Below are 16,773 nucleotides of genomic sequence, written 5' to 3' on the forward strand. Positions count from 1 at the left end.
AAACTATGTGCCACAAAAAAAAATCATTTCCATCGATTATTGCATCAATTGCGTTGGTTTCTTCCCACGTTATGTGCATAAATTGAAAAAAAAAAAAAACAAATGCAGTTTATTGCATTGGACAAGTGTGAAACGAATATCAATTAATCGAACGCGTGCCATGGACCTTTAGGCTTAGCAGCGATAACGTTTAGAACAAGTAGCGAACTACTTTTATATCAATTTAAAGGATTATCGTTGTAAGCTTTTAAGCGAACAAACCTGGAAGAATATCCCACACGTCTAGTTTTGAAATGTCCTTCCTTTTTCTTAGAATTACTTCAAATCGAACTGAAATTAAGTTCAAGTGAGATTTTGTTTAAAAGCCGGATAATTTTATCTGTTGCAATGTGAACGCGTTTGTTGCTGTCAGTATATAATTTCAATGCCCGAATGAATTTGCAACTTTGTTGACATTTAATAAGAGGATTAAAAATGAATTAAACATGCTGAATATCAAGCGTTGTATCGCAGCTTAGCGAATATGATTGACTCGTTACAATGGTTTACGTCATTCGACAAACGGTATTTGCAGTGTCGTCCAGCATTTTAACAGCTGCAAAACGAACAGATTCACGGACCACAAAAGATGGTCCAGGAATAATGTTAACCGAGGAAATGCACATTTTCTTCTTCTTAATCATCTTTTTTTTTTACTAACATAGCCAAAACGTGTAAGCATTTTGGAAAATAAAAGACTTGCGTCCTTAATTTTTCTTGTCAACGTAATCTCTGTTACATTTCGATATGTGTGTGGTAAATATCGCAGAAGATACTGGAGCGAACGGAGAAATAAAGCGTTGAGTTCCCTAGCAAATGCAATATGCTTAATGTAAATTGCTGTATACGAAAATCATACATTGCAGAAGTATTAAATCTTTAAAAAAATCTTCGAAGAATCGGAACCGTACATGTAAAGTTGGCTGATGCTATTTTGATACAGGATCCTACCTACTGCAACCGAACTTTCTGAAACTGATTAATTTCTTGTTTTTTTCTCACATCTTGTAGTTTTTTTTCTGTACAGCCCACGTAACAATTTTGTTCACCTTTGCGATTAATTTCAACCGAGTTCGATACTGGTTCTTCCTTATTTAAACTTTTTCTTCCTCAGCTACGACGCCTTTTTCACGTATCGAAAATTTTTGACGTCCGATCGAGTCAACGCCTTCTCAAATTCTCCTGTTAACCGAGCAAATACATATTCCCGAAATATTTCTTTTTTCCCTTAAATGAATTCTATGAGGGGGAAAGTCGGGTAAGACGGACATTTTCAGTATTTCGGAAATAACAATGTTTGGAAAAAATCTAATGATGGGAATATGTTTTTCTAGGTGTATTAACACTTCGAGATTCTCTGTTGTTTTACAGCAAGCAAGGTCTCATAATAGTAAACAAAACAAACAAAAACTGCACCATTCGATGTAATTTTTTCTACTAAGAAAATAATCACTAACTTGCGATAGCAAAGAACCTAAACTGCCCATCTGCACGAAAACTTGGATGAAAAAGCAATATCTGATTTTATATCGCGATTCTACCTAAGGGTGTCTGTCTTACCCGACTTTCCCCTACATGTAAAGTTGGCAGGAGCCAGGCTGATGCTGTTTTGACATCGAAACCTACCTACTGCAACCGATTTTTCTGAAGCTGATTAATTTTTTTTTCCTCCCACATATTGTAGTTTTTTTTTCTGTAAAGCACACCTAACAATGTTGTACACCTTTGTGATTATTTTCAACCGAATTTGATACTGACCGAGTCAACGCCTACTCGAACTCTCCTGGTACACGAGCAAATACATATTCTCGAAATATTTCCCACTTCTCGTGAATGAATCCTATGTACACACTTAGATTGCAAATATTCCGCACGGGATAATGATTCTTCGAACCACAGGGAAATGTTCAATTTACACGAAATTCGAACGAAGCGCCACCCGAATCACGTGAAACATCATTTCTCCTGAAATTTAGGATGACATTTCTACGATGGCACAGGAACATGAATTTTTCCCGTGAATTCAAGACAATGTTCCTCTATATCACAAAAGACACGTCTCTTGTCAAATTTTATTTCTCTTTCTAGCCTGTATAAAAAAGCAAAAGGATTGTTTTTCTCTTTTTCACCATTGCATACAATTTTAAACCGCCAAAAACTTCTGCCAGTCATTTTTGCGGTAACCGTTCGTTGTAATTTTCGGTTGTTGGTAGTCACGCACATTATTTAGTTTAGGAATTAAAGTTGAGGGCAAGGGAAAACGATATAAAATTATGTGCGCACGGAACCAGGTTCCGGTGAACTTTGCACCAAGACAAGCAGATCTGTGTGGAGAACCTCAAAGGCTGGGAAATTCGGATGAAAGATTATTCCGCCCCGGTTTGGAAGCTTCGATTTTGTTTGGCCAAAAAATCCAACTGAGGTAGCTGACATGGACCCTGAGATCAAGAATTTCAATGCCACGATTGGCACGGCGGATCGAAAAGTTCCACTTCCCTCCACTTCCACTTTTTGTAATATCATTAATGTTTTTTTTTTATTTACAGACCAACTGTCTTCATCTTTGAAATTCTAATCAAAACTTTTGAAATTAATAATCTTGAAATATGCCAAAAGTGGAAATAGTTTGAAATATATTGAAATTGCTTAGGAAACAACTGTGTTTTTTGTGCATTGGGATTAATAATAAAAAAAGAATTTAGAATCAGGGGAAAGGATAGCATAATTCACTACAAATCACAGGAGAAACCCGTTTAGAGCTCACAGAAAAGTGTCAAACGCCCTGCAAATTACAGGAAAACATTGTTTTGGGCCTACAGGTGAATTTTACAGTTGTTTTCCTGAGGTGTTTTTCTGTCCTGAAATCGTCCTGTAATTTCAGCTGTTGAAAATACAGGAAAAAATCGTCCCGACCACAGGAGAAAAGATTAAGTGTGTACACACTAAGATTACAAATTTCTCCCTCGGGATAATGACTATCTGAATCACAGGGAAATGGCTTGATTTAAACGAAGTTCGAACGAAACCTCTCTCGAATTTCGAGGCGCTTCATTTCTTCTGAAATTCGCGATGAAATTCCTACGAACGCACAGGTGATCGAACAATCGCCCTGTATTATGGGATAACTTCAGCTGTCAACCGTTTTTTGTCTCGGTTTTTATAAATAGTTTTTCTTTTTCACCTTTGGCGGAAAGTTACGTAAAGTTTCCGTTTGTGACGACAAAGGTCAAAGGAATCTGCAAGGAAACCACTGCGAAATGTTGCTCTTACGGCCATTTAGGACACTTCCTCCAGACGAGCCATCCATCAGCCAAGCAAAAACAGTGAGCCGTAAATTGTGTTGTGTTTAAAAAAAGAAGTGATTAACTTGATACCACTATCGAACATTCTTATTTGTTCTGTTTCATAGATGCGGCCAGGATTCAGCTGAAACATCGGTGATGCTGGTAGCCAGTCGGGAGGGATTTACCGGCGGAGCTTGAAATCCAACTGGTCGAGAAATTGGCTGTCGCAACATATTTTGTTCCATACCAAGTTTCAGGTATGTTTTTTGTCAAAATGAATAGTTACTTAAAGAATAACATTTCATTGTTTTTTTTCAGGCAAAATACCGGAAGAATACAAACGGAATACAGCAGCGATGTGATATTATAAAAAATCATCAATAAAAGTGCTTTTAATTTTAAATTGGTATTATGTGCGAAATATATCCTTATAAATATATTGTAGGGTATAAGATGATGTAATAAAATAAATTAATCTCATGAATTTCTGTTGAAAAATAAATCTATCGTCTCATGTCCCAAAATAAACAATCACAGTTTTGTTCCAGTGTATTGCGTCTGCGTAATGGCGCAGACACCATATACCCAGACTGATCAGTGGCGGTTGAGCCCATACAACTACAAATCGCCCAGAACCATACGCCATCTATCGGGGCATCGTGAAACCATTGTGCTTCATCAAGAAAAAAAAATGCACTTGATAATTAACAAGCCAAATGAAAACTTGTTTGATTGAATCACCTATGAGTATTTGAAATTCTTTTTAGAATATTTTCAATTTGGTTTTTGTCTTCAATGTTGAACTGTTTACTCTAATTTACTGTATCATGATAAGAAATGAATGTTGTACACACCATGCCCGTTGATCGATTTAGATGAAAAAATACAAAACTTACGTTGTATCGGTCCTTAGTTTAGAGCCAATTATTTTGGTATTCAGCTTTGATTTCGAAATTTATCCGGCTGAGTGACAGTTTGAAATTTATAATGTCCGCATTAAATAATTCATTGAGTTCTGAATTGTTCGTCTTATTCTGTTTGTTTATAGTTTACTACGACAAAAAAACAAACTTCATAATATGATTTATTATATCCTTGAAAAACTTGAATTCCAATCAATCTTAGCTGTTTTGGCTAACATCTAGATTGGTTTGAGGAGTGAAATACATTATCGTTGAAATGATTAGAACTTGTTTAGACAATTTGCAAAAAAAGATTAAGTAGAATAATAAATATGACGAATGTATTGGCCTGCGCTTTAATCATATTTACTTTTTTTTTGTTTCAATTATAGTCGTTTTACAATCTTTATAGCATTCGCGACTTTATCAACGTTGCAGTTGGCGGATTGTTATTGAAAAACTATCCGGTACAACTGTGTTCGATGTTTACTCTTGGGCTCATTACAATAGATCAACTAACTGGTCGCAGTGATAGGTACCCAACAAAAAAAAAAATAATACTCTTGGGCTCGAACTCGCGGACATCGGCTCAGGAGGCAACAGACTTGCCAACTGAGCTATATCACAAGCCTTAACCATATTTACTGCTGGTAGTGTTCGTGATATAATGCTGGTTGTTTCAATAAAATTTATATTTCGATTTAGAAATATAACCTCAGAAACTTTTTTAGCCTTATTCTGGACTAGGGGAAAATTAGCCTAAAAAGCCTAATTTTTTAGACATTTTTTCCATCTTTTTCCGTTCAACTTTTTCTCTAAGAAATTTTTGGAAAACAAGGTCAAATATCCACTGAATTTGAGACATTTAAAAATGTCTGTTTCAAATCCATTTCTCCTTGTTTCTAAAAAACTTTCACGGTTGAAATTTAACCAAATGTTTTAATTCAAAGTTATGTTTAAATCATAGTCTTTAAGTAATGAATCCATTCTTCAAAAAATTTTAATTTTGAATGAAGTTCATTTCATGTGAATAAGCAATAATTTCACTGTATTATTTATCGAATTCAATACTTTTCCACACAGCCGAAACGAATTTTGAATGGTAAAAGAACATTACTCTCTTGATGCAAACGAAGATGATTTTTATTTTCTTGTTGTTGCATGAAATGTCAAATAGCGTATGCCTGTGTGAGTGAATTCGTTTTATGTTTTGATTTTGATGTGACGAACTCACGTTTGTTTTTTTATACCCATTGATAGCATCGATTACACGTGCGATATTCAATAAATGGTTCGAAATTTGACCAACAACAATAATGAAAACGGGTAAAACACTTTGTCAGTGTTGTTTATCTTCGAGAAGTATACCGGCCGGAAAACTCGATCGCTAAGATCCAACGATTGGAGGATAAGGCTGAGGCCAAGGCCGCTGGCAAGAAGGAACCTCCGGCAAAGAAAACCAACCCCTGCGGCAGGGCGCCAACACCGTCGTCAAACTAGTCGAGCAGAAGAAGGCTCAGCTGGTGATGATCGTTCACGATGCTGACACCATTGAGCTGGTCATCTACCTACCGGCTCTGTGCCGAAAGTTTGGTATTCAGTTCTGCATCATCAAGGACAAGTTCCGACTGGGAACGTTGGTGTTCCATCAAGATCTGCACCTGTGTTGCTCTGACCCAAGTGGACAACTCCGACCGTGCCAATCTGTCCAATTAAACCATCTATACCAATTTCAACGATCTCTACGAGGAGATCCGCAAGCACTGGGTAGGTGGTCTGCTCGGGCCGAAGAGTATGGCCTGCATCGCCAAGCTGGATAGGCTCAGGCTCGGGAACTTACCCGAGGAACTTACCGGGTATTTCTTTTGTTTCAATGACAATCGATTTCTCTGCGTATAACAATAAAGTGTAAGCTTAATTAGTTTTATTGGTATCTTCAACTTATCAACAGAACATGAAAAGCTAAGCTATTATCACTAAACTCGGATGGGTGAGACTGTTTGTCAAGAATCATCATTTTGTCAACCAACGCACTTGATTAGAAATTGTTCTAAATTTGCGAGAAAATGTTTACAAATGCATCATCTCGAGGTCCAAAATATTGTTTCGAAAACCGCTGGGCTGTAAAAGGGCTAAATAAATATTTGGAAAAGCAGACATTTTTCGAGTGTAACACAATTTTTTCAGAGAAAGGAAAATTTTTGAATTTATTGGAGAAAAAAAGTGAATAAAAACCTGACATCGGTTTTTTGTTGTAGATGAAGACTTGATGGTATATTTCGTTGTTGCGATTTTCATTCATTTCTTCTGTGAACAAAACATTGTTTTTCAAATTTTGTAAATATAGCCCCTACTTTTGTTTTATTCAGTTTTTGCAAACATCGGCATATGCGACGTTTCGGCTAGGAGAAGGTTTTAAGAAACTTTAGATTAAACAGTTTATTCAACAAAACTTTGTAGTTTAAGTTTATTATTCGAAACTACGGTAGCCTCAAAGTTACATATAATCTCGTCCATTCTTCTGATTTAAGAGTTCTAAACCAGTAACATAATTTAAAGCCATATCTATCTATCGTTGCCGTCGGGGTGTACATTTTTCGGGGGGAAGGAATGTTTTTCAAGAGCCCAATGCCCGGCTTCGATCCGATTGATGGGGTATCCTGCAGACAAAATCTTATTTTAATAACAAAAAATACATTAAAAAGAGACAAGTTACCGTATCACTGTGGGTGCCTACAACGGGAAGAATGGTTTTGAGCTCCTCAGGTCTCATGGTAAAAAAACCTCCTCCTGGGTCCCGAATTGTGTTGCAAAGTTTGGTTTCAGTAGCAACCCGGGCCGACCGGATATCGAACACCTTAATTAGTTTCCGGGTCATCTTCGGCCAAAAGAACTTCCGGAAGTAAAGGTGGTGAACTGGCGATTTCTGCCCAGGCTGGAGGTCCTCGGATCTCAGCAGCAGGATCAGAAAACTGCCACACTATGAAGGGATAAACCTAGAAGAGGGGAAAACTAGGTTAGAACACGCTGAAATTAATTAAAAGTAATTAAAAATATTACCCGTCGCATTTTATTCGTTTTCGTTGATGAGTGAGCAACCAATTCCCGATGATCGACAAGCCGCATTTCGGTTCCCGGTAATGAGAAACAATTGTTGCAAGTTCACCTCTAATTCGGTTAGCTAGTTCCGTATGAGAAAATTTTCTTTTTCGGTTTTCCCTCTTGAAAAATCGCAAAATAAATCCTGACTTTTGGTTGCAATTCGCATGCAGGCAATTATCATCTGCACTTTTGATTCCATATTGGGCCGCGGACTCAAAAACTGGATCAGGTAGGGAATCCTGTTCATTGCAAAAGAAAACAGCAAAATAACCTTGTGCCCGTAATAACTTTTTTACCAATCACTTACCTTGGAATAGAACCGGCTGTCGTCGTTGAGCGATCCATTTTAGAACCGCTAATGGAAAAGTTCAGGAATATTTAACCTCCGTCGACCTCCGAATATATCCTCCGTCGAGATTCCGATGACCGAAAACGCCGAAAACGCATAGAAAAACTGGTTCCGCCGATGCCGTCTTGAATTTGCCGAGATTTTTTTTCTTCTTTTTTCTACACTACACGCAAATGCACGTTTACTCAAACGTTGATTATTTTGCTGTTTTTCGATAGCTGATTGCCTCAATCAGCAGTTTGTGGTTTAATGTATTTTATTTATAGTTGAATGCCCAAAATGAATCATACGATATAGTTGCATCTATCATATTGACAATTGAATCAATTATACCGTTACAGTTGAATCTATTATATTTACAGTTGGTTGCGTAAGGCCAAGCAGCAGTTTATAGTTGAATCTATTATACTTATAGTTGAATGCCTAAAATCAATCATACAATTGTAGTTGAACCTATCGTTGTTACAGTTGAATCAATTACAGTTGAATCCATTATATTCATAGTTGATCGCTTAAGGTCAATAAGCAGTTTGTAGTTTAGCCTATTATATTTATAATCGAATACGAAAAAATCAACTGCACTTCGATGATTAGTGTAATTAGCTGAAATAATTGGAACAACTGTCGTCTTTTTTCTCCGTGAACGCAATAAGGCTTAATTCATTTTTTGATCTCATGGATTCTTCTTGTGAATTCACAGTGTGTGGTTTTCAACCTGGACCACAATGGAGTTGTCAGAAAATGGTTGTTTTTCAACCACAACGCAATAAGGCTTAATTCATTTTTTGATCTCATGGATTCCTCTTGTGAATTCACAGTGTGTGGTTTTCAACCTGGACCACAATGGAGTTGTCAGAAAATGGTTGTTTTTCAACCACAACGCAATAAGGCTTAATTCGTTTTTTGATCTCATGGATTCTTCTTGTGAATTCACAGTGTGTGGTTTTCAACCTGGACCACAATGGAGTTGTCAGAAAATGGTTGTTTTTCAACCACAACGCAATAAGGCTTAATTCATTTTTTGATCTCATGGATTCTTCTTGTGAATTCACAGTGTGTGGTTTTCAACCTGGACCACAATGGAGTTGTTAGAAAATGGTTGTTTTTCAACCACAACGCAATAAGGCTTAATTCGTTTTTTGATCTCATGGATTCTTCTTGTGAATTCACAGTGTGTGGTTTTCAACCTGGACCACAATGGAGTTGTCAGAAAATGGTTGTTTTTCAACCACAACGCAATAAGGCTTAATTCATTTTTTGATCTCATGGATTCCTCTTGTGAATTCACAGTGTGTGGTTTTCAACCTGGACCACAATGGAGTTGTCAGAAAATGGTTGTTTTTCAACCACAACGCAATAAGGCTTAATTCGTTTTTTGATCTCATGGATTCTTCTTGTGAATTCACAGTGTGTGGTTTTCAACCTGGACCACAATGGAGTTGTCAGAAAATGGTTGTTTTTCAACCACAACGCAATAAGGCTTAATTCATTTTTTGATCTCATGGATTCTTCTTGTGAATTCACAGTGTGTGGTTTTCAACCTGGACCACAATGGAGTTGTTAGAAAATGGTTGTTTTTCAACCACAACGCAATAAGGCTTAATTCGTTCTTTGATCTCATGGATTCTTCTTGTGAAATCACAGTGTGTGGTTTTCAACCTGGACCACAATGGAGTTGTCAGAAAATGGTTGTTTTTCAACCACAACGCAATAAGGCTTAATTCATTTTTTGATCTCATGGATTCTTCTTGTGAATTCACAGTGTGTGGTTTTCAACCTGGACCACAATGGAGTTGTTAGAAAATGGTTGTTTTTCAACCACAACGCAATAAGGCTTAATTCGTTTTTTGATTTCATGGATTCTTCTTGTGAATTCACAGTGTGTGGTTTTCAACCTGGACCACAATGGAGTTGTCAGAAAATGGTTGTTTTTCAACCACAACGCAATAAGGCTTAATTCATTTTTTGATCTCATGGATTCTTCTTGTGAATTCACAGTGTGTGGTTTTCAACCTGGACCACAATGGAGTTGTCAGAAAATGGTTGTTTTTCAACCACAACGCAATAAGGCTTAATTCATTTTTTGATCTCATGGATTCTTCTTGTGATTTCACAGTGTGTGGTTTTCAACCTGGACCACACTGGAGTTGACAGAAAATGGTTGTTTTTCAACCACAACTCAATAAGGACGTGGAGCGAGTTTTCATTCGCTCAAAAATAAAATTGGTTTGATTAAATCATCGACTAGTAAGTCAACCAGGGACTGAAAACAGCATGAACACAGTGTTGCAGGATATGTACTGTGGTGTGTTTGAGATATGAGTTTCTTCACACATCGTTCTAAGTGAGTTTCCTAATGTCAAACATACCACCAATGTAACATAAATTATGAAAGTAATTGTAACGTTTTGTTAAGATCGTAAACAGTTCTAGATTTCCGTAACCTGAACTAATAGCTGAATAAGCTTTATGGTTGAATTTTAACCACATTCGGTTAATGCGCTCTAATTCGAAAATGGTTTTTAGTGGTTTTTTAACCATACCGTGTTTTTTTTTTTTTAAACAAAAGTAGGTAATCAAAAACAACCGTGTTCATCTCTAGATTAAAAAAAATAAATAGCACAATGCAAATGTGTGCGTGATATATTAATAGCGTTTCAATATATACACAATAATAGTTATGTTTGTGTAAAAAAAATTCTTTTGTGTAAGTGGCCGTTAGTTTCACGATAACCCGTAGATAGCGCTGCGGAAAACGCGCCAAAATCAGCCTTCAGTGGTCAGTCTGGGTATATGGTGTCTGCGGTAATGGGTTCATGGAAGAGAAAGCTTCCTTTTGACGCGCTTGGTAAAATGATACAATTCTCCAATACACTGTTGATACGAATTTGTTCGTTCTTACGCTCTCGGCTCGGAATCAAAAAAAGAGATAACTTAACGAACCCAAAGAGAGTACCTAATCTGGTTGATCGGAAAACCACGGTGGATTTGATGAAAGGATCAGTTTTGAGAGTAACGTTGATATGACGAGTTGGGTTTCGTCGTCGCGGAATGGAAGGCGAAAAAGGTTCGGCAATCGAAAAATACGACATATATCTCTATACATTTAAATTTCGAAAGGAAACAGTCTCGAGGCTACAGGATTATTTCGAAACCTTCCTGCAAACCACAGGAGAACATCGTTCGACCCTACAGGTGATTTTGACAGTTGTTTTCCTGTAGTGGTTTTCTGTCCTGAGATCGTCCTGTAATTTCAGCTGTTGAAAACACAGGACGAAATTGTCCCGATCACAGGAGAAAAGATTAAGTGTGTAGGTACTAATCAATACCCAGCTAACATAAAATCGTAATAGAAATGAAAATTTAAGTCGATTAAATTGAGATTTTCCGTCACTATCGCGTAAACGTTTATTCTGAGGGATTTTCAAGATGTAGGGGAACATGCTCTATTATGCCCCACTTGAGCTTATCACTGAGTTGCTATGTATTTTGCGTAAATTTTGTGTAAAAAACGAGTGTACTCGTTGAAGGAAAGTGTTTTCTACAAACGCTTATGAATTTTTAGTTCAGGGAGAAGTCAAGGCGAAACTTTAGGGAAGAATTAAATTACTTGATCCCCTTTTCTTGTTTTCATCATATTTTCAAGTGAAAAGAACACCCCAACACCCCGTTTTCGCTGTAAAATGCGCGTAAGCTAAAAGTGATGATTAGAAATGACTTTTGCTGAGCAAAAAACTTCATTGTTGAGGATAAAATATTGACCGTTTTTTCTCAAATTGCATAACCACAGGGGCTAAGGAACATGACTTTTAGTACTTTTTCGGTTGTAATGCATGCCGAATTTCAACTATTGTTTCTTTAAATTGGAAACATTTTAGACTGACTTAAGGCTACATTTCTTTATAATTCTTGTTAAAATTGTTTCATAAATAACTGAAATTTTTTTAATTTTCGAAGCAGGCTCGGTAGCAGATTTATAGATTCCTTTAAACGTAATTACAAACATCAACACAATTTACTCTTACCTGAATAAATCACTTTATTTCAATCAACAGCCAATAAAACGATTAAACCTGAATTCTTGATTCAAAAAATTACTATCGCTAGGGGAATCTTAGAAAGAAGGAAAAACTGTAAATGGAACTATTTTTCGAAAAATTAACATTTCTGGCAGCATTAGAAATCCTTTGTCGATGTGTTTTTCGATCTGGTGGTTCTGATTGACACAACCATTCTGGATTGATTTAAAAAAGTCCTATGTATAGGTAGAAGAGATGAAACATAAAACTCGCCAAAAGGCGTACAGGCGTGAGTTATTTTAGTTATATGTGAAACAATTTTAAAAAGAATTATAAAGAAATGTAGCGTTGAGTCAGTCTAAAATGATTCCAAATTAAGGAAAAAATTGTTGAAGTGGTATGCATTACAACCGGACTAAGTCATGTTTCTTAGCCCCTGTGGTTATATAATTGAAGAAAAAACGGTGAAAAATTAATCCTCAATGATGAAGTTTTTCGTTTAGCAAAATTGTTTATAATCATCACACTTAGCTTATGAGAATTTTTCGCGAAAACGGGAAACAATTTTTCAGCGAAAAGATGAAAACAAGAAATGGGGATTAAGTAATTCAATTTGATATTCCCCTGGAGTTTCGCCTGGACTACTCCCCGAATTCTTCACAACAAAATATTTGAAAAAATTATTTTAAGAGGAGAAATCACCGTGAATTTGTTTTATGGAATGAATTTGCGGCTTTATCGGTGAGGGTTAAAGAGTTGAAATGAAAGACGGATAGAAGATCAAAAGAAAATTCTAAGGTGGTGAAAAGAGCGAAGAGCATTTGAAATAGAAGCTTGACCACATGCTAAATTCTTTGTCCAGCATCAATTAACTGTATTGAAGAAGTAGTACCCAATAGAGAAGGCACTACATTTTTCGATACAGTTAATTATGGATGGTTCGACCGCCATGTGAGTGTGCACATGTGCCGAACGAACAAAAAGTTTTAGCATGTGGTTGCTCTGTTAAGTCTTCTATTGTGCGATATCGTTCCATCGATGGCTAGGTAGATTTCTTATTTTCGTTTTGTGCGGATGTTCCAACTGGATTGAGTTGTCGCATACGGTCAACGGTGTGGTCAAGCTTCTATTTCAAATGCTCTTCGCTCTTTTCATCACCTTAGAATTTTCTTCTGATCTTCTATCCGTCTTTCATTTCAACTCTTTAACCCTCACCGATAAAGCCGCAAATTCATTTCATAAATTTGAAAAAATCTGAGATTTTACAATCTAACGCAACAAAAACGATCGAAACCGGTAATGATTTGACGAAATGGCATGCATTTCAAATTTAGTGTTCCGGTTAGGGTTCTCGAACATTTTGACGCCTAATAAACAGTGGTGAATACCATCCTTAAAAATGTCAGCCCATTTCTGAAGCCTAATAACCTTTTTATGTTAACTTCAATCGAAATGCAGTTTTCGGATGAAATATTTGTCATAATTTAGGCTTTAAGAACACCTATTTTCAAAAGAAATCGGCCCAAGGGGACCAGAGTTATTGATAAAAAACTTGTTTTCCATGTTCCTCCCGAACAAAATGTCTCAAAATCCCATTTAAACTTCAGGCTCGTTGAGCGACCCTTCCCGTGGTCCGATCTGGCGCAAATTTTGCATGAGATCTTTTACTAGATCTTGAATCAATACTAGCCTGCAGCGAATAACTTTCTCAAAAGTCGGGTCACTCTATTCCATACTCCTCAAAATGAAAACAAGAGTCCGCTTGAAAGCTCTCAAAGCTCCCACATTCTTCGCCAAGCGTCACCCACAACACAATACGTCTAACTTCGAAAAAACCAAAACCAAAAACAATACAGAGTTATTGTGTTCATTCCAAATTATCTCAGATTATTAACAAATATCTCAATGTTCACTAGCACAAATTTGAAGCCCCAATGGTATCTCCAGTTGACATATTTTACAATTTTAAGAATTTAAAAATTGAAATGCTAATTGTTACTTTATCATATATCAGATCAAGGAGATTTCGCGGGCTTTTTCCTTCAAATGTTGCTGTTTATAGATAAGGGTATATTTTTTTAAAAATGATTTTAGACCAAGACAAACATTCAATTTGAACGTGGTTATTCCGGAAAGACCTTCGCGGGCCACAAAAAAGGGGGTAACGGGCCACATTTGGCCCGCAGGCCATGGTTTGGCCATCCACGATCTAGACGCTAAGAGTAAGACGATAATTTTTGGTTCAAATGATATTTAAATAGTATTTTTCGATATTAACTTCAGGTCATCCAAGGTTCTCTCGCTTTATTTGCATAATTTGAGGCGTCTTCAGCACCAGTATTTCGTCTAAGTTATGCAATCTAAGCAGAGCGGCATGTTATTTTCATCAATTTAGTGGTGTCCTGAAAAATCCTGATTCTTGTCAAAACCACCTGGCAATCATGGTCTGACTACTCCTTAAACGCCTCTAGATCGAACCTTGAACTGAGATCCGCACTTTGCGCAACTACTCGTTTTGCGAATCGACCCTTTTTGGGGGAAAGTGGTAGAAATGTTGACACTAGTAGCTCATATTGAAAATTTTACCATGCAAAAATGTTTTCAAGATCTTTGAGCGTTGTATTTTTTTACAGCACTGTTTCTATTCCAGCCGTATGTGATAGAAATATTGCTAGTTTTGCTTTCACAGCATGCAAGAATACAACTCGTGTTGTGAACAGGCTTCCGAAAAGTACTGGCGAACGACAGTATTCTTGCGAATGTCGCACATGTACCTCGATGAAAGCTTCCCGAATATTTCTTCCCTGACAGTTTTAAAAGGAGCGGCCGTGCGATGTACAGCGATGGCTTGTTTTACCTCATGCGAGAGTTTGTTCGTGGGTATGAAATTTTTCTAAAGCTTCGTGACAGTTTTGGGAAAATCTTCGTGACAGTTTTCAATGCGTTGAATTTCGCATGACAGTACTACTTACTCCGTCCGACTGTAGCCGAGATTCGCTCGGGCTGAGTTGATTTCGAACGAACGTATTTTCCTTTTGCTTGAAGCTACTGCGGGTGGAGATCACCCCAATCACCCTCCCCTCCCCCCCCCCCTTTTCGCCTAACTTGCACCGGCACCACATATCGCGTTACGCGCCGATCGTATGCTGCTGCTTGGTACGAATAGATGGCTCGCTCGATCTATTCGAAACCGAGCAGCATCGCATACGATCAGGCATGGGTACGATATGGGCACGACAGTCACCCGTGACAGTCCTGCCCAAACTGTCACGCCCTGCAGCCGACAGTTAGGATGAAATTATTTTCGAAACAGGAGGCATGAAGGGATGAAAACCGAACTGTCGGTTGGGTTCGCTACAGCTTAAAGCACAACACTTTCGGCAACGCATGCTTTGAGCAGATTGTTCAGATACAGCCTGGGTTCTCGCACGTGTGCGATGTAGCCGAAGCATTACGATTCGTTACCGACGGTACAGCAGCGAACCGAGTGGTAAGGAAAACCGAGACAGTTTGTTTGGCAAGAAAAAAGCTGTCATAGCAAAGCTGTACTTTTCGGAAGCCTGGTTGTGAAAACTCTTGAAGGCCACAGATCTTGAAAAGTTTTTGCATGGTAAAGTTTTCAAAATGTGCTAAAAGTGTCGAAATTTCTACCACTTTTTCCCAACACCAGAAACTTGCTCTAAATAAGTCAGACAAGACAGGTGTCAGCCGTAGATACAAGAGGTGTTAGAGACCTCGATTCGTGTGTGCGACTGAAGGATGGCCGAGACTAACTAGACCCGATTCGCAGAAACGAGAAGTTGCGCAAAGTGTGGATTCCAAGTCAACACGAGAAGGATCTTAGTCTGGCACAAGAGGTGTTGGAGGTGTCTGGGTTCGTCACGCGTTTCGGGGTGTCGAGATCCCGTCGTCTCGGGACTTTCTGGACCCTATTCGCAAAACGAGTAGTTGTGCGAAGTGTGGATTTTAGTTCAAGGTCGGATCTAGAGGCGTTTAAGGAGTAGTCGGACCTCGAGTCGTGGAGAGTTGAGTTTGTTGCTGAGGGAAGCGGATTCGTATTGAGTACATCGTGGAGCGAGATGACTCCCCACGTCAAATAAAGTTAAACTATTAACTATTGAAAAAATCGAAGCGGTCGAGAATGGTTTTCATTCTATAAACTAGAGTTGGGTTCGGTAATTTAAAAACTGAATCTCATCTCATCAGTAGAAAGTTTGGAAAGAACATCGATCCTGTTATTTTTTGTCGCTTTATACAGAAGAATTGAATGAATTCTTATCAGCTGAACTTGAAAGGAGGTGACTGGTGACAAGGACAGTTAAATTGTCTACCGTAAGTATTTAAGTATTCAGTTACCTTCATAGATGAGTGCCGTTTCCAAACCGCAGAACTTGTCCACATTGGCTTCGATGGTGCGGTGCAGAAGGGCCGGAATCAGTCCACGCTGCTGTCCCTTCACGATAGCGATCTGCTGCAAGGTACCCATGCTGCTTGTTTTTGTTTCGGTTGTTCAGAATCGGCTGGAGGATTGAGATGTCAAACGCTGCTCTGGAAAAGATTTGGAGATCGAGATAAAGGAAGTTCGATTAGAATTGAGGTTCGCATATTATGTTTACTCTTGAGATAGGATAATTTTGCTTAACTGAGTTCATTTGATTGAATGAGGTGCACTGTAAGTGATAATCATAAAGACAAGATCACGAATGGGCTAGAATGCACAGTGAGAGGTCTCTTGTCTTGAAGGTCGGCAGCTCCGCATTATGCTAACTAGGTAAGTGTTGAGAACCATCAATTAAACAGCATGGCGCAGTGATTAATGATCGGCACAAGACGATTGGATATGGAGCAATAAAAATGGCAAAAAAAAGCCTTGGGTATTTTGCAATGCAAATACTTAGGCTGTGCATGCCACAGATCGGTAGAACGATTTGTCAAATATATAATCACTGTAGATTTTTTCAGATAGTTCATAATCCTGCACTCGTTGTTTTTTAAACTTGGAAGTATCGTAATAGTATAGACAAAAAATCGGCAGCTTTTAAAAAAGTTTAAAAGAATTAAGTGTTAAAAGCTTCAGG

At 37.8% G+C, this 16,773-nt stretch overlaps 1 protein-coding gene and 1 pseudogene across 1 annotated transcript in view; one reads left to right on the forward strand and one right to left on the reverse strand.

Annotated features, from left to right (window-relative positions):
• LOC129738639 (beta-alanyl-bioamine nonribosomal peptide synthetase ebony) overlaps positions 1–16,271 on the reverse strand; it is a 23,639-nt gene extending 7,368 nt beyond the window's left edge. Inside the window, exon 1 of the mRNA XM_055729891.1 lies at positions 16,052–16,271. Coding sequence (XP_055585866.1) covers positions 16,052–16,181 — 130 coding nt within the window. The 5' untranslated portion in view covers positions 16,182–16,271. The remainder of the gene's footprint in view (positions 1–16,051) is intronic.
• Positions 5,406–6,632, forward strand: LOC129739500 (60S ribosomal protein L7a-like; annotated as a pseudogene).
• Positions 16,272–16,773: the final 502 nt, after the last annotated feature.

The sequence above is a fragment of the Uranotaenia lowii genome, chromosome 1 (genome assembly GCF_029784155.1).
Source record: "Uranotaenia lowii strain MFRU-FL chromosome 1, ASM2978415v1, whole genome shotgun sequence".
NCBI classification, from domain to species: domain Eukaryota; kingdom Metazoa; phylum Arthropoda; class Insecta; order Diptera; family Culicidae; genus Uranotaenia; species Uranotaenia lowii.